The sequence below is a fragment of the Nematolebias whitei genome, chromosome 7 (assembly GCF_014905685.2).
Source record: "Nematolebias whitei isolate Nwh7 chromosome 7, NemWhi1, whole genome shotgun sequence".
Classification (NCBI taxonomy): domain Eukaryota; kingdom Metazoa; phylum Chordata; class Actinopteri; order Cyprinodontiformes; family Rivulidae; genus Nematolebias; species Nematolebias whitei.
This window is the reverse complement of record NC_056504.1, coordinates 39,406,468-39,428,472: the sequence shown is the minus strand read 5'-3', so window position 1 is coordinate 39,428,472 and position 22,005 is coordinate 39,406,468. Positions and strand designations below refer to the sequence as shown.

Genomic DNA, 22,005 nt, shown 5'->3' with positions numbered 1-22,005 from the left:
CACAAGAAGGTTGGCAGACTCGATGTGGAGTCTGCTGATGGCACTTCATATTTTGTAACAAATAAAACTACAGAAAACCTGAAGGTTTAATATGAGCCTTTATTTTTTTTTCTTAAAGTATGATTTACATCAAGTTTAAAACTGAAGGAATATGGAGGTTTAGTTTTCATGACAGGATTTACATAATAGGGTGAAGAGTTTTTAAAAGATACCAGTGGCCTTTTTTTTATTTTTTGCTGATTACAAATAAAAATATACAACTTTTAATTCACCAACCAGGGTTATGATTTAGTAGTACTTTAATGGTGCATAAACTATGTGAAGATATTTAAACAGCTGTTTGCCTTTGGTGCTTTACTACTGGGTTCCTATAAAACCATGAGTTTAGATAAAATATCTGTTGATCAATGATTTGAACTGAAGCACTCAGGAAGCCATAAATTGTGTTTAAGTCCGATTAAAATTTAAAATGAGGAAATCTAAACTCCCTTTTAAGCCTTGCCTCACCTCTTGGACAACACTACATAATAAAAACATCAAGGCGCAGAGCAATCCATTATACTCCAATAATAAACGTGTTTGAAACTAATTTCAAGTTTATAGTAATCTTGGAGGATTATTTGGGTTGCCAGATTAAACTACAGAAAACTGTTAAGTCTTGTTGCAAAGTGTGGAAAGTAACGGGCACCGATTTGAAATCTAGTGTTTCAAATCGTCACTGGAGCCGAACAGTGCCACCAGCTGCTCCTGGTACTGGGAGATGTTCCTCTTCATGATGTCCATGCAGGGTCCCAACAGGCGCTCGAACGCCTGGATGTCGATCACTGAAAAAACAAGAAAAAAAAAGTTCAAATTCTATATAACTACAGACACATGGGGCAACTTAATTCAAGAGAAAAACGTCTTAAAAACTTCTATTCAAATGTGTGTTTTAATCTGGAGGAGGACCCAGGTCAGCGATTTGTTTTTCTGTATCTGTCTCAGCGGTTACTCTCAGCAAACTGTTGCTCAGCTTGTGCACCAAACAAATAACAGTAAACAAGAGCCCCCCGCCACACACACACACGCATCAGAGTCAGGACGAGTGGATCTGCGCTCGACTTTGACCTTGATGGAACTAATCGATCCGTAGGCCCACAATGAGCTCACCATCAGATATAAGCGATGACATTTAGTTCATATTATGTGTACAGCACGTCACTGAGAGGCAGGAAAATAAACTGAGCATTAGGTTCAAGGTTCTTTATTGTCATTCGCATCACATGTGGTACATGAGGTGGAAGGAAATTGTGTACTCATGGTCCCAGTTACACCCAAAGATTGTAAAATATATAAAGTACAAAAAAGAAACAACATACAAGGATCTAAGGGTACCACTTTATAATAAGGCTCCCCTTATAGATGACTAATAAATAGTTTATAAGTGTTATTAATTCTTCTGTAAACACTATAAATAATTAATAACTGCTTATTATGCATTAATTAAGGGTGACAGTTTCTTGCCAAATCTGTTCACCTATATATTTCATCTAGAGCTGTTATATTAAACATTTCAGACTAAGTTACTATCTTGTAAGAACAATAAGCATTTGTAAAACTATTTCTTTAGTCTATAATATTGTACTATATCACTGCATTATAAGTATCTACAACTAATAAACTAAAAAATAGATTTATAAATGCTTATTGTGCTTACAAGGTAGTAACTTAGTCTGAAATGTTTAATATAACCGCTCCAGATGAAATATATAAATGAACAGATTTGGCAAGAAACTGGTCAGTTTTGTCTCTGTCACCATTAATTAATGCATAATAAGCAGTTATTAATGATTCATAAAGTGTTGTTATAGAAGAACTGATGACATATGTCTACAAACTATTTATTAGCCATCTATAAGGCGAGCCTTATTATGAAATGGTACAGATCTAAGATATACACTAAACACTAATGATGTAAAATAATACGATGTATTAAACAGCAGCCCGAACATGAGTCGGTTGTGAGCAGATGGGTATGAATAAAGCAGTTTAGAGGCAAGAAATCAGCAGCATGGATAATCAGCAGCACAGATAAGTTGAATATTACAAATTAAAGTGACATTACAGTGATTTTTTCTTGAGTTGAGGCAAACCAAAAGTAACAAAAACTTGCTTTATTTTTACCCGAGTGCCTGAAATATGCGATACTAAAATCAGAAGAGAAAAACCTGGTGAAAGATATTAGAGCTAATGAGTTTTATTAGCAGCGATGAGTAAAGAGAGCCTCAATTAGAAGAAATTAGTTTACCACTTTCTGAAAGACTGAGCAAATCATGGACTAACACTTCTCCAAAATGTCTAAAATGATGAATTTGTAGTTTTTACAAAAGCGAAAATTAAAAGGAAGCAGAGGAGGCCATCCTGCAGCACTAAAAACAGCTGTAATGCTGCAACAAATTAACTAGAAGCACACATTTATCCTCTTTAATAAATATTCTATTATTTCATTTTTGTTCGTCACCCTTCAAATTGTGACACGTTTATTCGTAACAAAGCAGAAGTTATAAAATGCTAATTATGATCGTATATTTGATGGTGGGAAATTTGCTTAGGAGCTTAAATGTGTTTAAAACTTAAGTTAAAAAATGTTGCGGAAACATAAGAGTTTCTGAGTTTCTCAAGTTAGTCTGAATTAAAATGAGAGGTTTTTGATTTACGATCCTACTTGTTTTAGTTTTACAGTTCAACAGCCTGCATCTGTTAAAATATAGATTAATACACATATGTTAAAACTTTATCACCCACCACCAAAAGGCAAAAACAAAACGATGTTTTCTCCATATTTTTCAGTCTTTTGGAAAATATTTCACGAACCACTGGACAAATCTTAATGAAACTCGTAGAAAGTAATGGCTAGATGTGCATCTTCTTCAACTGATTAATTTTTGGAGTCCACCAGATACAATATGGCCGCCCCATCCAGCTGAACGTAGAAAACACAAATATCTTGGTCATCTTTTAAGACAGTGATTAAATTTAGCTGAGAGTCATTCACAACATGAGGTTTCGAGCGACAGCAGCCACTCAGAGACGTCTTCCTTATTTCAGCCACGTGTTACGGCACAAAGAAGCTCTAAACTTTTTCCTCTCAGATTGTGTGTTCTTTAAAAATGGGGTGAAAAACAATTCCCAATTTCTATTTTTACAAACTTTCTTATCTTTGATTTTTTTAAATTATTATTATGGGGTTTAAATAACATCTCTGAATTTTGGTTTATTTGCCACAAAGCATTTCCTCTCTCAGCGACAGAGCAGAAAACCCAACGTCAGTGTGTTACAACAACAATGGCAGGTCTCCAACTTACCTAAACATTTGGTGTTCCCCACGGCGTATACCGAGGCTGCACGAGGTTTGTTTGTGACGAGGGCGAGCTCTCCGAAGTATTGCCCTCTGGAGCACCGAGCCACTTCCACCTCTGCGTTTTCCTGCTGGCCTGCCTTCGTCTGCAGCACGCACACACACACACACACACATATACACACACACAGAGGTGACTGTCACTCTGCACATCTGTCTGAGCATTAAAAAACAGACATTAAAGTGAAGGATTCACAAGATTTACTTTGGTTCTGATCATTATCTTCACCTCTCCTGATTCCACAATGTAGAAGCAGTGGGCCTTCTCACCCTGCAGCCGCAGAAATTCTTATTAATTCTCAGAAAAAAAAACAAAAAACAAAAAAAAAAAAGCAGCAAATCTAAAACTGTACCTGTGTTATTATCCGCTCCCCATCACTATAAGCTCGAGCTCCCAGAACATCCACGATCTTCATCCTCTCAGAGAGCTGAAGTGAAGCAGGACACTTGAAACACACACCTGCGCACAGATCTTTGATTTCAGCGTTTTGTTAAAAATCACAAACCTCCAGACACTTCAGGAGCGGGACACACTCTATAAAGGCCTCGTACATCCTCCTCTTCTTTGCATTGTTTTTCACAATCAGTCTGTGGAACGTGGCTCGATCCTGGCGGGGGGGAAAAAACACCAGAAAACGCTTCAGTTTTTGGTTTTTCTCAGTTTGTTGGAGGCTGCAGACGTCATGCCAGACTCACCAAACCCCACAGGGCGCCCTCTTCTGTGGCAACGATGGTGGCAGCCCGAGGCGTGTTGTACATGAGAGCCAGTTCCCCAAAACTCCCCTTGTTGTTGTACTTCCCGACACACACGTGCACGCCATCCTTCTCCACGAAAATATCGTACACGCCTCTGAAACATCCACGTCACGGCATTCGTTGCTTAAAAGTCTCAATTATCTGGTTTGAAAACGTCAAAGAAAGCAAAATGAAGTTGTTTCCTCACCGCTCTATGACGTAGAAATTATCCCCGTCGTCTCCTTGATCTATGATGTGATCCTGAGGTTTGACCAGAACCTCGAACATGGCGTCCAGAACCTCAGAGAACTGTTCCTGGAGGACGTACGTCAAGAAATCACATTACTGTTTTTCTCCAAAGCACTTTGTAAAATGATTATTTTACATATTGTAGATAAGACCTAAACAATGTCTTAGAACGGACATCGGTTGTTGTCATTTGTCACTACAAGATGTTTTGGCCCAGACGCAGCAAATCAGGGCCCAAAACCATAATACTGCCACCACCGTGTGAGAGAAGAAACAAGGCCATTCATCTTGTTTACATTTCTCCAAAATTTCTGAACAATATTTTGGCCCGTCCATGCAATCTGCAGCGAGGCAGTGATGTTTATTGTGAACAGATGTGCTTTCCTTCTTGTTGACCATGCCACAGTGTTGTATAAAGTACATCAAAGTAATACTTCAGTGAAAGTACAAGTATCTTACCATAAAATTACTTTGGTAAAAGTTTGGTAAAAATATCCAGTGATAAAAACTTGGAAAGTTTGAGCTGAACAATGAAAGATTATTCATTCAAAGCTGTTAGAAAGCTCACATTGTTGTGTTGGTGTTTACTGAGCTCGGTTCTGTTTGGTTATGGCTTGGTTCTTTCTGAATTTAATATTTCCTATGCTCTTGAATGCACCATGGCTGTTCCAACGCTAGTGAATGCATCACTCTGTGTAAAGCGCAGACCTCAGTTGGATTTTTTTTTTTTTCTCTCCTGACACGGACGGAGCCTTGTTGTTCAAGCTTGTTTGTGCTTTACTGGTTTACTGCTGTGTGTAAATACCAGAAGGAACACAACAAATAAATCCCCCTAAACTGGATATCTGTCTCTGTGTTCATTAATGGGACAACTAGTGGCCCGACAACTTCACTTTGCTGCTCTAAAGGAGTTAATGTCCTGGAGAACACCAATCCTCCTTTTTAGCAGCTACCATCATTTTCACACCTATCATGAATTTACAGTGGCTACACTGAGTCAACAAAGACTGATTGAGATCTGCATATGCATCCAGCTTGTTCACAGCGGGAGCTGCAGTTTTCACACAAGCGGCGGTGGAGGGGCTGGGTTTGTGAGTGAGAGAAGGGGCCGCGTGAAGTCGCAGACTGGGAGAACAAACAGGCATTGCCCAATCAGATTTCTTCTAATTTTATATTGTAGGAACGAGTAACTAAGATGGTTAAGGGAAATGTGTTGGAGTAAAAGTACACATTTTATTGAGGAAATGTAGTGGAGAAAAAGTGAAAGTCGCTAGAAATGTAAATAACGAAGTAAAGATATGTCAAAATTCCATTTAAGTACAGTAACAAAGTATTTCTACTTTGTTACATTACAACTCTGCACAGCCACACGATCGTTCCCCAGATGGTTCTTTGTCGCCTTACTAACCCAAACATGGTTCCAGTTTCTCAGCTTAAAAACAAACGGAACGAGCTGCAGCCGTCACCACCGCCTCCCATTATAGCTCATTTCAGCAGTCGTACCTTCTCCAGAGTTTTAAAGAGCAGAATGTCTCTGCACGCTTCCTGAAGCCGTTGGCGCTGCTCGTCTGTTTTGGGATGAACAACCTGAGGCTCTGTGCTGTCGTCCACATCGTCGTCGGGGTTATACGCCTCCGCACAAACTGCAGCACGACAAATACAGTTCAGATGTACACATGCATATGTCTGTACACGTTCATCTATGCTTAGATGTACTTGTACATATATGGTGAATCATGAATGTAGTACTCCCTACGACCTTGTGCATGTATTGTCTTTTTCCAAAATTGTGTATAATGCTTCTTTTTCAATTATTTCATGTGTTTTTTTTTTCCTGTATAGTTAGAAAATGCTACTGGATGCCTCAAATTTCCCACTGGGATCAATAAAATATCCATCATAACTTCATACATTCATAAAGCAGATGGGTAGCACCACATAATACAGCTCAGTCTGTACCAGGTGCTTACAGGGTACGTATGCAGGCTGTAGGTACAAAGTACATAGACATGCAAGTGTTAAATACAACCCTTTTTTGGTACCATAAAGTGCAAACTACGTAGTCTGTAAATAATCCAAGTACCAGTTATGTTGCTTACCAGTACTTGTACTGTAGCTTTACCCCATGTACCCTGTAAGTACCAAATATATGTTCCTTTTTAATACCCTGTAAATACCAGGTAGCAATCCTGGAAGTACACTTTAAGTATCCAGTATCTAGTTTGTAAGTGTTATATATGGACCTATGGAAATATTAGGTATGTAGTCATGCAAGTATCAGACACTTTTTCTTTTAGTATCCCATAAATACCAGGTAGAAATCCTGGAAGTATAACAAAGATTGAAAAAATTAAAGGGGTCTGAAAACTTTCCGTACACACTGTATGTAAATATCATGTGGTCATGTATCGAATACTTTATTACCCTGTAAATACAAGATATGCAGCATATAAGTACCCTGTCAGTAACAAGTATGTAGCCTGTACCAGGTATGCGACCATGTAAATACCAGGTACATATACAAGTAATTGATATGTGTTGTTTTAGTACCCTGTAAGTATCTGGTACATACTGGGCTGTGTTACTTCCAGCACCTTGTTTCAGTTACTGACCTGCAACTCTGCGATTAGGTCTTTTTCTCGTAACCTCTGAGAAGCAAAAGAGGTCAAAGGTCAACACATTATAGTATTTTAGAATTTAAGAGATGTGTTATTCCCAGAGTTGCAGCTCATCTGGGGTACATGAGCTTGTAGTACTCACTGGGAGTCTCCCTCTCCTCCTCCTCTTCATCGTTTTCACTGGACTTGTTTGGCGCAGTTTCAGGAGGGACCTCGCTCCCTGCAGGGTTGGTGTTGAGATTCTCGGACTGCTGCTCGTTCTTCTGGTTCTCCAGGACGCGGGTGAAATGCTGCACGGCAAACTCAGCCAAGTTAGGAGGCCTGTGACGAAGCACCTCCACCGTGTAGCCCTGCAGCAGCTCCTTCAGACCAGTGGGGATGTCAGCGCTACTCATCATTCAGACTCCGGGTTTAGTTTGAGAACTTCCAGGAGGATTTGAGAGAACACTGCAAAAACTAAAATGTTGCAGCATCAGCAGCACTGAGTGGTGCTCAGACGGGTCCGATCCATCAGGACTCTGATCGACTCTCCTCTCCATCTCTGCCCTGTATCGATCCCTTTATCTAGCACAGCCTGTCGGAAAGTATTGACCCAAACTGTTGGCATCGTGGGTAATTAAAGGCTGTCCAGTGGATTCAAGCTCAGAACTTGACAAAGAAATGACCCACGTAGAGCATTTTGATACGTTCATCCAGGAAGAACAAAACTTTTAAAATACAAAAATAAGTCAGCAATGAAGATCATTTTATACTGAGATTCCATTAAGAGCTTTGAAAGCTTTTTATGCAGCTACTGAGACAGTAAAGATGAAAAATGATTCATTTGGTTCGGATATGTTTCTCTACAGGTTTCTATCAAGCAGAGATTATTTCAATATGAAAGGAAATTTTAGTAAATAATAATAAAAAAAAACCCACAAAGCCATTTCCTGTTCTCCTTTAGAACATTTACATAGTTCTTTGAAAAACTTGGCTTAAATATGAATATGATGCATTATTTGTTATTCAGCTTTAATCTTTTTAAATAAATCTTCACACAAGATGTCTTCTGCTCAGACGAGTCACAGGGAGGTATATCGGCTCGTTGCATACATGTGAGTGAAAGTACCATAATACTAATTTAAAAATAAAAAAATCAGGAATACATTCCCTATTATCATTTTGTACGTCCCTAAAATTCTTCAGTGACAACTGGAAAGTTCAAAAAGGCAAAGAAGAAAAACTTTTTTTAAGTGCTCCACAGGTAATAAAACACAGAGAATTAAAAAAGAGATAAGAAATGTTGAAAATCTGACAGATGACAGCCGAAGGTGCATTTATACAATAAAGCAGAGAAAAGGCCGTTTGTTGAGTGATGGTGTCGATGCAGCGTCTTCTGAATTTGTTTGTTAAAGTCAATTAAATTCTTCAAGAAACTTTTCAGTTCAAAGTTCTTTTTTTTTAAACGATATCTATAGAAGCAAATCACCAGATTTAGATTTTTACAAGACATCAACATTAAAACACCAAAGTTTTCATGCAATAAATACTGCAACGTCGTTGAATTCAGCTCTTTCAAATTTCACTAACAAATTGTATTTGTTCTTTTGTCAATTTCTCTCCCTCCCCCACAAAAAAGTCTTAAACTAATTAATCGATTTTGACATTCTAAATTTATTTTCTGAAAGTTTCGTTTGTGCCGAGCCATCAATTCTGTATTAGATTGATCAGTATCTGCTAATCAAACACTTTGGTTAAATCCAAACAGTTAACAAAAATTAAGCCTGAATTTGTTTCATTCAAATTTTTTTACGTTACAATTTAACAGAATTATCTAATAAAAAAATTACTTTTTGACAAAAACATATTTTCTGACACACATAACAGTCATGCATGACACATCTTGGTAATTTAGTTTCAATATCTTTAAAATGCTAAATTTGGTGAGACTGTTTTACTTCCACAGGCAGGGAGTTGCTCTGTTGATGTGAGCTGAACTCACACGCAAATCACTCCTGGAGGTCCAGAGTCCAGTACAGTGAGGTAGGGTGGCGTAAACCTGGTAAAACCCAGGAGATCCAGGACAACACTCAGCCGACCATTTACATGTTAAATATAAGGGACGCCCCTCCTGAGGACAGTGATGCCCATATTTTTGGATGAAGACAGATGATGCGAGAGGTGAGGGTAAAGAGTAGTAAAAAACCCAGCATGGACTACAGGTGTCAGGTTTCAACTTTACACGACTTACGGTTCAGTTTTGGATCCAGTTCTGTTTTTCACATCTTCCTAAATGCGAGCAAAACATCTCACCTGAGCACCACAAAGACCCCAACAACCTCCAGGAGGGAAGATTGATTTGCACGCGAGTCCAGCTCTCACAACCCGAGTGACTCGCTGCAGTTTAGAGTTTGGAGCTTTTCAGTTTGATGAGTAAAGAAGTGAAATGTCTTCAGAACACAGGAAGTCACCTTAAAAGATAAAAACTCTTCCGGGTGAGAAAGTGGAGCTGAATAATTTCTCCAACCTGCTGAAGAAGGTGAAGTCCTAAACTAACTTATGAATTCTTACTGCGTCACTTCAACATCTAACAGAAGAAACCAAGAGGAATGCTTTAAATAAAACTGGATCCTTTAAACAAACCCTGGTTGAAATGTCTTAAAAATAAATGTTAAAATGGACTTTTATTTAAAGTTTTTGTTAATTAGGAAGCCAAAAGTTTTTCAGAGGAGCTACAAACTTCTTGTGTTTATTTAATATAAGCAGTAATTATCTCATTAAATTAACCCTGATTTGGATTGAAAAAAAAAATGGTAAATTAAAACTAAAATTTGAGATTTTAGACATATTTTTTGTTTCAAAACATTATTTTTTAACCTCTACATGTCCTTGATTGTGCACAACACACAAATCAGTCAACCAAATTATAAATTAAAGACACGTTTTAATTTAATACAAATTGTTTTAGTGCATTGTCTCATTTGTGCAGAGTAATTTTACTTTTAGTAGATCTACTTAAGAAAAAACTTTTAAAATATCATTAAATTCATTATTTAAGCTTAAAAAAAAAAAAGTTATCCGTGCAGCGCACAGGTGATTACAGCAAATTTCTCAACTATTTTTTAGCTGAGAGACTAAATCATCCCCAGGGCTACTGAAGCTGACAGATTTAAAAACATCAAGAAGAGAAAAGAAAAAAAAAAACCTTGTCCCGTTTTGTCCTTTTCATAGAGTAAAAAACATCTGACGCACGGCTAAAGCTGTTCTCATCGAAAGCAAATTGAGAAACAAAAAACTGCAACACAATTTCTAAAGATGGATCTATTTTTTTATCACTTCTGTACATGATGACATTCAGTTAACGATCAAACCGCTTTCGTTATTTCACGTTACACAGACGAGGTGGAAACATGGAGGACGAAGGCGCATCGCTGAGAAAACATGTTACACAACTAAACGCACCTTTTCCTGACACGCACGCCTAATCGCAGTTAGGTAAGGCACGACATGTTCACTTCACTCCTTTTCTAAAAAAAAAAGAAAACAAACAAAAAAAAGATTAAAATAAAATGACGGAGTGAGAACAATCAGGCTGTCTTTGTGTGAAGTGGCATCGTTACAGAATCGTCTCAGCAGATCCGACTGATCCACGTCACCCCAGACAAATAATCAAGTACGTTGTTGGAAGAACTGCTAAAACTCTTCGTGTCATGTGATCCTGTGCGTGTGAACTCCGGGAGATTCCCCAACACGAGGCACGTCTGAGGTTTCGTCACAGATTCGGAGCCAACCAGTTCAGAAACTTCATGGCCATCTCGAATCCTAAGAAACAAGCCTGGAAACAAACCAAATAAAGTTTTTTTTTTTTAAAGACAGATAAAACTTTCAACATCAGCAGACACTGATTTTGTTCATTACTCTTTAAAGTAAACAATATAAATAAATAGTCACAGTAAACTGAACCGAATTAGATCAAATTTAACAAAATTAGATTTTTATTTAATTGAAGTGCATTTAAACTGGAATTAAATTCAACCATTTGTGTTTTATCTATAAACTGAAACAAATTAAATCTTATTTTTTAAACAATTCTTCATTATTTATTCATTCTGCCCTCTGCTGGTTAGTTTTCCCTTTGTCAGCTGCAGATGACAGATATTTACCGTTTTAGGTTAATTAAAATAAAATTACGTTACCTAAATCAATGTTCTCCCTCATAGATAACAGATTAATTAATCATCAATCAGCAGAGTTTAATAGATAAACATTAACCATGATAATATAGATTTAAAGTGTAAACAGCAGCTTTCTGAGGCACATCTTTCACGGTACAGTAGGATTTAAAATGTTTAATTAACTAAAAAGCATATAAAAATCAGGAAAAATACAAAATGAAATATGACTAAAATATAAATAATATAAATTTTAACAATTTGACAGAAACTTGTAAAATGATAAATGACCAAATTTAGATGTTCCAAAGAAACTGGGAACAGGAAAACGGTGCCCCATGGTTTTTATGCATTAAATAAATAAATAATAATATCAACAACTATAACAATAAAAATATTTTCTGATTTAGTGCAAAATAGGGAACGAATAGCTCAAAGTTGTTACATTTTTATATCTTGTATGATTCCTTGTGCACGTGTATTAAAACCCTGGCACAACAATTTCCTTTGGGATCAATAAAGTTCTTATCTTAAATTATCTCATCTTAAAATCCACGGTTCAGTTTTGGTTTCAGGACCAGTTTTCGGTTTTTTTATTTGTAGATCATGGACATGGAAGAGATGAAGAAGTCTGGTGTTTGGCTCGTCTTCGTGACAGCCTTCAGTTAAAGCTGGGGGGATTTTTGTGCAATAAATTACGACATAATTAATTAATTATTATGATTTAAACTAAAATGCTTCCCATTTATTTGGATAGAAAATGATTTAAAAACAGGATCAAAACTTAAAAAAAAAAAAAAAGGTTTTCTGTCTCTTTTTCAGCCTTTTGGAAAAGTTCAGCACGCACGGTCTGAACGGCTGAAACTCAGAAAATATTTATCAACTTTCTTCACTTTTTTACAAAAAACAGAAAACAAAGGAAAACGTCTCCCAAAGCTCTGACCCCTCGAGTATTTATACGAGAGCGACGCCTTTCCTGTGATAAAATAAAAGAGCTGATCAGATCGGTTCTGTCAGCAGTTCTGCAACTTTGGTTTGGTTAAACAGGTTTTCACAGAAATGTTCTGGTACCAAAGGGAAAAATGAGCTCTTGGTTCTCAAGTGTTATTCCCACAGTCTGTTTTGTCTTAGTGCAAAATTATTTAAACTATTCTCGACTTATTTTTAATGTTCATTTGCGACGCCTTGTCCACACGTGACAAATAAAGACACGCTTACGACTGAACCGTGGTTATCCGAGCGCGTCAGAGGCTCGAAGCGGAAGGACGAGTGACTCACTGCATTTGCAGGGAACGCTCTGAGCATGACGGCGTTGAAGCCTTTATACAGAGAGGTGACCCCCTCCTCCCGGATCAGCTCCCGCAGAACGTCTCGGAAACCGTTGGGGTACTTTCCTTCAGGAGCTGAAACAGAGAGATTTTAATAAAATATTTTAGTTGTCTCTAAAAAAAAAAAAAGAAAAAAAAAAAAGTTGCTGTTCTTTATTTTTCCAGAACAGCTCTGGATGTTCCTTTAACGTCACGGGACAAAACCGCTTCGTTAAATCTCCTGACTGATGGAGTTGAAAACCTGAAAAACTCTGTGGACAGCTGCATAAAACTTTAAATGTTGATATTTGGCGCTTATGTGTAAAACATAAGCTGAAGAAAACTATTAAAAATCATATCATGGTAATGTTTTTATGCAGACTCTCACATGTGGCTTTGAAGCCTCAACTGTTTTATCATCTCAGATAATCTGAACCTGGAAGGATGTTGATTTAATGAAAACTTCTCTTGGCGAACTAAACATCTCGTGTTGAATCCTGATGTTTGCTGTCAATCGTCACACACACTGTTGAGAAGATAAGTCTTCATCGCACTCATCTTCACCACAGTGTTCAAACGATAAGGGTGCTTGAGACTGAAGCTGTGCTTGCCTGTCGTCTGGTGTGTAATGGTCCTAAAATCATTTGCTGAGAACTGGAGCAACAGGAAAAAATGAACTGCACGGTGGTTCAGTTGTGGAAGAGCTGCCGCTTCTTAGCGAGCAGGTCGTTGGATCAAATACAAACCTGGGACCTTTCTGGGTGGAGTTTGCATGTTCTCTCCGTGCAAGTGTGGGTTTTCTACTGGTGCTCCGGTTTCCTCCCACAGAACAAAAACATGCATGTTAGGCTGATTGGTGACTCTAAATTGTCCCTAGGTGTGAGTGAATGCTTGTCTCTTTGTGTCCCTGTGATGGACTGGAGACATGTCCCCCGCTTCTCGCAGTAACTGCTGGATATGGGCACCAGTGACCCAAAAAGAACGAAGCGGGTAAAGATGGAGGATGGATGGAACAGGAAAAAGCAACTGAGTGACAACAATCACTATTTTTTATTTTTAGAAAGCTTCGATTTGATGGAGAGAAACTGAAAACGATATATACAGAACAGAAAGAAACCCTGAACTTCAGGTCCTCCGAGCAGCTGACCTCCGATTCCTGAAACTAAATCCAGCTGCAGCCGACTCACCATTTCACACAGTTGACGGAAAAAACACCAGAGGCACAAAAAACCCCAACAGAAACTGGTCCTAATCTCATAGAAAAGACGAGACAAATCTAAACGGAGCATTATTGTTCAGGCAAACCTGTTTGGAAGCGAGACTTGAGCACATCTGGTGGAATCGCGACAGCCCAGTTACAGATCCCGGCGATTCCTCCAGCCAACAGCACACTGGGAATACTGAGCTCGTTGTGGCTGCAGGAAGAAGACAACACGTCAGCTGCTCAGAGGAGGTTTTTTAATTTAAACTCCCAATCGCCAAAGGACAAAAGGACGTTATGGTTTTGTCATATTTTATTAGCAAAACATCTCAGGAACCACTGCACAAATGTTGTTAAAGCTTCCAGAAAGTAATGACTGGATGTGATGTACATCAACAACTCGTTAATTTGTGGAGTTGTTCCAAATCAAAATGGCTGCCACCATTAATCAGCCGCCGTCCTCTCTTATTAGATGAGTCATGTTTAAAACTCCGGCATGAAAAGCCGGAACGCCAGGTCTTTATTTTTATTCTACATAAACAAAAAAAAAAAAGAGTAAAAAGTCACTACTGACCTCTTTCCTGCTGGTGTGAGGACGTTCTTCAACCACTCATAAGACATGAAATACATCCCGCTGGCTGGAACATCTGGAACAAAAGGAAAAAGATCCAATAAGCATCAACAATAAACATATGTTTTTTAAAATAAATTGTTAGTATTTATGTTAATGTGTGTGAGTTTTACCACAAGCTACTGAAAAACAACAGCTAGACAACTATGTCTAAAAAAAGTTAAGTCTGGTCCTCTGGACATTCAAAAAACAAAACAAAACAAAACAAAAATTTCTAGCTGGATTAGTGAGCATGCATCAGGATACTAGACAACAATGGTTTTACATGTGTCTGTTAGCAAAATATCTGATGAAACTGAACACATTTGTGTGAAACTATCTGAAAAGATAATCAGTGGATATAAATCTACAACCGATCAACTTCAGGAGTCATCTCAAGTCAAGATGGCTACCACAGCTAATGGACGGTTAACACCAAAGCTGGTTTTCAACTCAGCTAACTTTATAGCTATTCGTTTAAACTTAAGGTCGTGCAACGTAAAACCGACCGAGTCAACCCCGTTTGTTAGGAAAATGTGCAAAATGTTAGTAAAATATTCGTAGTTTAAAACTCGTGCATGGAAGGTGGTGAGCTTTTTGAAATCTTTGGGATAAGAGTTGCTCTAAAACTCTAAAGTAACTCAACAATCAGAACAATAGTTGATCATCCAGGTGGAAGTCTACCGTCTTTTAAACCTCACATAAAGATAAGCGATGCAAAGGTCGGCAGTAAAGTGCACTTTGTGGGTCGTTCCGCCTCCAGTTATACGACCCACGTCTGCAGCCCTGACTGCAGCAGTACATGAGTTTTTTAGTTTTGTATTTGACTGACTGCGGCCATGACAGCAGAACAGATGGACACAAACAGGAATAACATCCAACAGAATAACTGGGGTCATCAGGGGCGGCTGTGGCTGAGTGGTTAGAGCAGTCATCCTCCAGTGGGAGAGCTGGGGGTTCGATTCCATCAGCAATCGTGTGTTGACGTGTCCCTGGGCAAGACGATGAACCCCTCATTGCCTCCAATGTGTGTCCCATTCGTGTAGAAATGTGATAAAGCACTGATTATTCTCCACAGATTCAGATTAGCTTTGTAGAGATCTAGTAGAGTGTTGTATGAAAGGGTTCATGAGGACACACATTGTAGTGTAAAGTGCTTTGAGTAACTTGATAAGACAGAAAGGCGCTATACAAGTACAGTCCATTTACCATGAGCGCTGATGTTAGAACCGTAAGTGTTTATACGTCTCATTATTATGGAAGCGCATTTCTGCCATGAAAGAAAAAAATAAAAGCCCAACAGGAAGTCATAATATCAACTTTTAAAGTCATAATTACGAGAAGAAAAGTCATAATTATGAGTTTTAAAGTCATAATTATGAGTTTTAAAGTCATAATTATGACTTTTATTCTCGTAATTATGACTTTAAAACCCAATTATGACTTCCTGTTGGGCTTTTATTTCATAGAGGAAATGGGCTTCGATACTAAATACTATATAAAGTGGTGATGAAAAGATACATACATTACATACCTTTATTTAAAAGGATTGATGTATGAAGGCAGAGGGACATACATTGAATGAATTAATCCATGTGCTATATGCCACAGATATCATATAAACACTTTTATATGCTTTTATATGACATCTATGTGCTATGCAGGAAAACTACCCGTGTCTGACAGGATGTTGCATCCCTGTAGAGTCATGGTGTCCGGCAAGGGACAAACTTAAAAATTAAATTAGAAAAGTCAAAATTATTACTTTAAACTCGTAATTATGACTTTTATTCTCATGATTATGATTTAAAAACTCAAAATTATGACTTTTATTCTCGTAATTATGACTTTAAAACTCGAAATTATGACTTCCTGTTGGGCTTTTATTTTTTCTTTCATGACGGAAATGGGCTTCCATACATTATGGAAGCGGGAGTCTCATAAATTATATTGAAGACGTAGTGAGATAAGGACATCAGTTTGGGTAAGACCTGAAAAATGACGTCGCTGAAAACAAGATTCTAGATTCACAAAAACTGACTGTGTTTTGTGAATATAAGAAGTTAAAATAAATAAAGACTAACTATATTAAAGCTGATCTAAAAAGACAAAAGAAAATATCTACTGAACAGTAAAAAAAACAATTCAGAACCAAAACAGCAGCAGGATCTTATGAAGCCTGATATGTTCTACCTTCCCTCGAGTCAAATCTAAGTTTTGTCTACTCAATCTTAGATCGCATTTTAAATACCGTCTGCCTTACAGTGATGGGCATTAATGTTTTTGTCTGTGTGTCCGCTTGTTAACAAAAGCATGACTCAAGATGGCTGCCATGCCTAATCATCATTAACAAACACACAATTAACTTTAACTCAGTCAGTTTTACAGATATTGAGCTAAAATTTGGTGTGGTAGTAGCTGAGAGTCATTCCAAACATATAATTAGCATAAAAGATGAGATGAGCCTCTTCTACCGCAGAGATCGAGCTGTGCTCAAAGACATCCTGCTGCGTTACTGGATCCCGATTTTCAGCTCAACATGGCGGACTAAACAAGGAAATGACATCGTAGTACAAACTCCAGGTTTACTTCTTTGTTCATTGTTGAAGAGAGCGGGTTTAGCCTGTGTTTGCAGATAAGCAAAGATACGTTTTAGGACCACACCCACAGATGCTGACACTCCCAAGGGTGATGTCTGCAGCCACGCCAAAACTCCCCAGAAAAACTTGTTTTCTGGACTTAATAAATGTCCAGCTCAAAAGAATCAGGTCGGCGAATAAATAAATAAAATGAACCACTATCAGATTAAATGTGTACCTCTCATGAGAGTGAGCGCTGTGCCTTTGTAGACCCCTCTGATTCCAGTTTGTCTATACAGCTGTTTGACGCAGTCCATGGGGCCTGCATACTTCACCTCTCCTGTTGATGCCTGAATCTAAAACACACAAATTAAACACCTCAAACATTTTTTTCAAATGAAACCCCCTTAACACAAGTTTGATTTATGAACTATTATATATTTGTGATGACATCTTGCTCATGTACACACATTCAATAACCTCTGACCTGTAGGAGACATTTGATGCGCTCTCCTGGAGCCATGATGGCTGTGGTGAAAACACCCGACAACATCCCTGCAGCAAACAGCTGTGGATACCTGCGGGAAACCAGGAGACGCTGACGCAAAGACAAACCTTCACCCCCCCCCCAAAGCGTCCGAGACAACAGAACAACAGGACCACTTGTAACAAATCAATCACCTACGTAAGGACATCATCAGGAGATTTCTGCTGGAGCTTCTTGCCCAGTCCGAATCCAAAGAAACAAACAGCAAACATGGGCGTGACTCCGATTATTGGAGCTGCCATTCCCTTGTAGAGTCCTTTCACACCCTGAGACAGCACGAGAGACAAATCATCAGTATTTATATATATAAAAAAGGTATTTAAGTAAGAAACAGATCATTTGCATGCTTACCTCTTTGGCTAAAGTCTTTTTAAAACAATCAATGGTTCCAGCATACAAGAGTCTCTCTCCAGGTTTGGGTTTGGGTTGAGTCTGTAAACGCACCTGAGAAGAAAGAATAATCAGCAGGTTTCATTTTAAGCACAAATGAGCCCCAAAAGTTGTTTTTTTTTATGTAAAACTGCAATGCTGAGTACAATTTATGTCTGCTATTGATAATAAACCTTGAAATGTTTAATTCTTTAGTTCAAATCTCAAGTTTGTGCAGGACTGTAAACCAGGCGTCATTAACACCATCGCGCTGGCTCAGATTTGGTCATATCAAAATCCCCTCGCTGATTACGTGTTTCCATCAAACCGTTTTTCACCAAAATTTGTTGTAAGTGTTCTTTTCTAAAATCAGAGATAAACTGATAAACTTTGCTCAGCGTTAAGAACTAAATCGCAATGATCTAAAATTTCTACTACTTTCATCTTCTGGAAAACAAAGTTTTTACAATCTTTGGTATTTTAAAAGAAAAAACAAACAAATAAATCAAACCCTTTAATGTTCGACTCCTTAAACAACAAAAACTTAATCCAGAAAATGATTTTGAGAAGAAATATAAGCGGATAAAAAGATTCAATGCATATAAAATTAGCAGTATGCTTCATGTTTTTACCTAAATGAAAATGATTGTCAACTGGTTCAAGAACAAAAAAAAAAAGGCAACCGGCAAGTGATTATAAAAACTTGTAGCATCTAAAATACAGATATGTCTATTTGAACAGAAACAACTTGAAATATTAACTAATCTACCGAGTAAATGTGTATATTATTTCTCTTTTAGCTATTTATTGCAGTTATAACCCTGAGGTGTGCGTTAATTAAATACAGGCTTACAAGCTCTAATTGAAGAAACTTGAGTCCCCTAACATACAGCATTCATATTTCTAAGAACTTATTTCGTAATATTTGTTCTCAAACACCAGCACATGGTCAGCTAGCTGATACTGGTTGATCCATTAACCTGGTGGACGTCTCAGTCTAGTTGTCTTATCTCTGTGGTTGTGCAGCGGAGGGGCCTTCAGATGAGGTACCTGAGCAGCAGGGATGACTCATGCGAATGAATGTGGGTCAAAAGTCTACAAGCAGTTTATGTATGAGTCGACACTTTGCAGTGACAAAACACTAATGCACAAAAAACAAGGACTATTAGGACATTTTGATGTCCCTGATTCCTTCAACCATTGCTTCAAAACAGACTGACTTTCTTATAATTGTTTAAAGAGATTTCAACCAGCAGTTCTTCAGGCTTTCTGGGGCTTTTGGAGTTTGTTTCTTCATTAATTTTCTGTGCAGTCCATGTGTCAAACTGCTATTTTCGTTTTTAGATCCAGTAAAACAAATGGACCAACATTGTGTCTTCGTGACACAATTGCTGGTAACAGTTTTATGATCCCTAAAGATCTAGGGGTAAACATTAAGAAGTAGCTGAGCCAGTGTTTAAAAAAATAGATTAGCAGCTAGTCTGAATTAAAATAAAAAAAAACCTTAATAATAATTGACTTATTACAAGAAACTCTGGCCTCTCGGAAAGAAAACAAAGAAATGAGAGATGATTCAAGACTTGGGAGCATATTTTCTGCTTCCTCGTTGTCTGGTGCAGCCGGAGGCAGTTTGTTGATTGTCTCCTTGTTTTAAGCTGCGATGAATCCAGACAAGCAGAAATTATTACTTTGATGGTGTCCAGCGGGTGTCCGGCGAAGACGAGACAAACCCCTCCGAAACCGCCAGCGAAGAAGTTCTTCAGCGGACTGATCGGCTGCTGCTGTTTGGCCATTTTTACTTTCCGTCCTGACGGAACAAGAAAAACACCGAAACTGGACCTCAGTGACAGGAGACGCACAGACACTCGACAATAAACTCAAAATAATTTATTACACCTTACCTTTTCCGTGTTTCCCGCAGAAAAGTGCGTTTGTGACCTGCTGCTGTCACTGCAGTCTGCGGGACCTTTTACCTACTTTTATTTTACCCGGAACTGACTGACTGCAACACAACCCTTCTCCAGTGCGTCTCTGTTTAACGTCCGGGAGGAAACTTTTTTCTTTGAATGAATGAAAAGGCTGAGATAACTATTATAAAATGTTATTAAGTGGTCTATTAAATGATTTTTTTTTTTTTATCACAGAACAAGACGCAAAGTAAACGTTGAAAACAATAACTGTAAAACAAAACACCCAAACTATAAATCTAAAGATCATAATAAATGTCGACCCTGATGAGAGGAAAAAAACACCTTATATGGAGATGAAGTATTGTATAAAATTGAGATAAACGCACAAACAGAGAAGTATCCCGATGCATGCTCAATAACTTGTAGATAGTAAAAACAGATAAGTTAGACAAAAAGTATTGAAGGACTGAAAGGACACAATATCAGTCACATGTTTAGTATGAAACAATCTTGTCATTGTTCCATGTACGTACAATGAAATTAAGTTTGGCACCATGTCAACATATAGAAGTAAAGTAATAAAGTACAGTTAAAAAATAAATACATGAAAATAGAACAATAAGATACATAGGAGTAAAGCATAGACATTATGTATTAATGTCTATGAGAGTAACGTGTCTAGTCTTGAAATAGCAGCTGGAGTTATACGTGTGTCAACAAACTAGCTCTAATACAACAACCTAGCAGAGATCTTATTGTTCCATATTTTCCTAAAAGAGCACTTTACTCTCAGACTACAGGTTTACTTGTAGTTCCCAGTTTCCTAAAGTAGAATGGGAGACAAAGCTTTCAATTGTCAGGCTCCTCTCTTGTGGAAGCAACTTCCAGTTTCTGTCCGTGAGGCTGGCACATTGTCCAGCTTTAAGATTAGGCTTAAGACTTTCCTTTTTGATAAATCCTATAGTTAGGGTCAGCTTGGGTTTCCTGAACTATCCCTTAGTTATACTGCTATAAGCTTAGAATACTGGAGGACAAATTGACTGCATTTCCCCACTCTGCTGCTGTCTTTACTAGCTCTACCGGTTTGTATTTGTAATTACTTTTATCTTAACATGTTTTATTGTCTTCCCTCCAATAGAAAGTACACCTGGAACTGCCATTCTGTTTGTTTCTACTTGTCCTCTCAAACCTCAACCGGTCGAAGCAGATGGCCGCATGTCCTGAGCATGGTTCTGCGGAGGTTTCCTTCTGTTAAAAGGGAGTTTTTCCTTTCCACTGTTGCCTTCGTGCTTGCTCAGGATGGGAGACTGTGAAGAAGTGATGATTCAAGGCAATCTGCTCGCTTCCTTTACAAATTAGCTTTTTTATTTACCAGTATGTGAATTTTTAGAAATGTTGGCCAACTGAAAAGTATGAACATGAGAAGTATGAGCATGTATAGCACTCAATACTTAGATGGGGCTCCTTTTGACTGGATTACTGCAGCAATGTGGTGTGACATGGAGTCGATCAGTCTGTGGCACTGCTCAGGTGTTATGAGAGCCCAGGTTGCTCTGATAGTGGTCTTTAGCGCTTCTGAATTGTTGGGTCTGGCGTATCACATCTTCCTCTTCACAATACTCCATAGATTTTCTATGGGGTTAAGGTCAGGCGAGTCAGGGACTTCACTGAATGGTGTGAGTCTTCCTTTTTAAAGTCAAATGCTTCTAAGACAAAGGAGATGGTCATTGGTTTTTAGAAAAGACTCTTCAGTTGTCACTCTTGTGGCCATTAACGATGAGGCTGTCGAGGTGGTGCAACAATATATCTGGGAACCGTTCTTGATGAAAAACTGACCTTCAATGTACATGTAGACTCACTTTGTAACAAGGCCTACCAGAGAATGTATTTTTTATCAGAAACTGTGGTTTTGATGTTGATTCTACTTTTATAAGTTAACTTTCTTCATCTGATGGTTTGGACTTTTGACATGCAAAAACAGAACAAACTCTGGGATTGTCAGGATGTGCAGCAAAACTGCTGGTATAGTCCTACAGAACCTAATTGACATACACAAGGCGAGGTCAGTGAATAAGGCCAGGCTGATTCTGGCAGATCCTGATCACCCACTCCATAGTGAGTTCAGGTTGCTTCCATTTGGATGCAGGTTTCTGCTGCCCAGATGTAGGATCGACAGACTTAAAAACTTATTGATCCCTGTAGAGATCAGGCACCTCAAAGTACAATGTTTTCTGTACTGTTATTTTAATGTCTTAATGTTTTGTTTAGTGTTCCTACTGACTGTGAAACAAATCGCCCCTGGCTTAGGGGATAATAAAGATTCTTGACTTGA

At 38.1% G+C, this 22,005-nt stretch overlaps 1 protein-coding gene across 2 annotated transcripts; it reads right to left on the bottom strand.

The window, feature by feature from the left end:
- Nucleotides 1–589: 589 nt before the first annotated feature.
- Nucleotides 590–19,753, bottom strand: LOC119412485 (mitochondrial carnitine/acylcarnitine carrier protein). 2 transcript variants are annotated; one of them, XM_037679499.1, is made up of 18 exons: nt 19,665–19,753; nt 19,452–19,570; nt 17,746–17,838; nt 17,533–17,660; nt 17,335–17,425; nt 17,086–17,203; nt 14,233–14,305; nt 12,265–12,267; nt 7,142–7,389; nt 6,994–7,029; nt 5,885–6,024; nt 4,341–4,447; nt 4,094–4,247; nt 3,904–4,005; nt 3,751–3,825; nt 3,603–3,668; nt 3,345–3,483; nt 590–824 (listed from the first exon to the last, which is right to left on the bottom strand). In XM_037679499.1, exons 2-18 carry the CDS (start codon nt 19,554–19,556, stop codon nt 700–702), a joined length of 1,803 nt encoding a protein of 600 aa, XP_037535427.1. In that variant the 5' UTR covers nt 19,557–19,570; nt 19,665–19,753; the 3' UTR covers nt 590–699. The 2 variants fall into 2 exon arrangements, with proteins under 2 accessions (XP_037535427.1, XP_037535425.1); XM_037679497.1 differs by lacking the exons at nt 590–824; nt 3,345–3,483; nt 3,603–3,668; ... (6 more) ...; nt 7,142–7,389; nt 12,265–12,267 and adding exons at nt 10,594–10,813; nt 12,429–12,553; nt 13,763–13,872.
- Nucleotides 19,754–22,005: the final 2,252 nt, after the last annotated feature.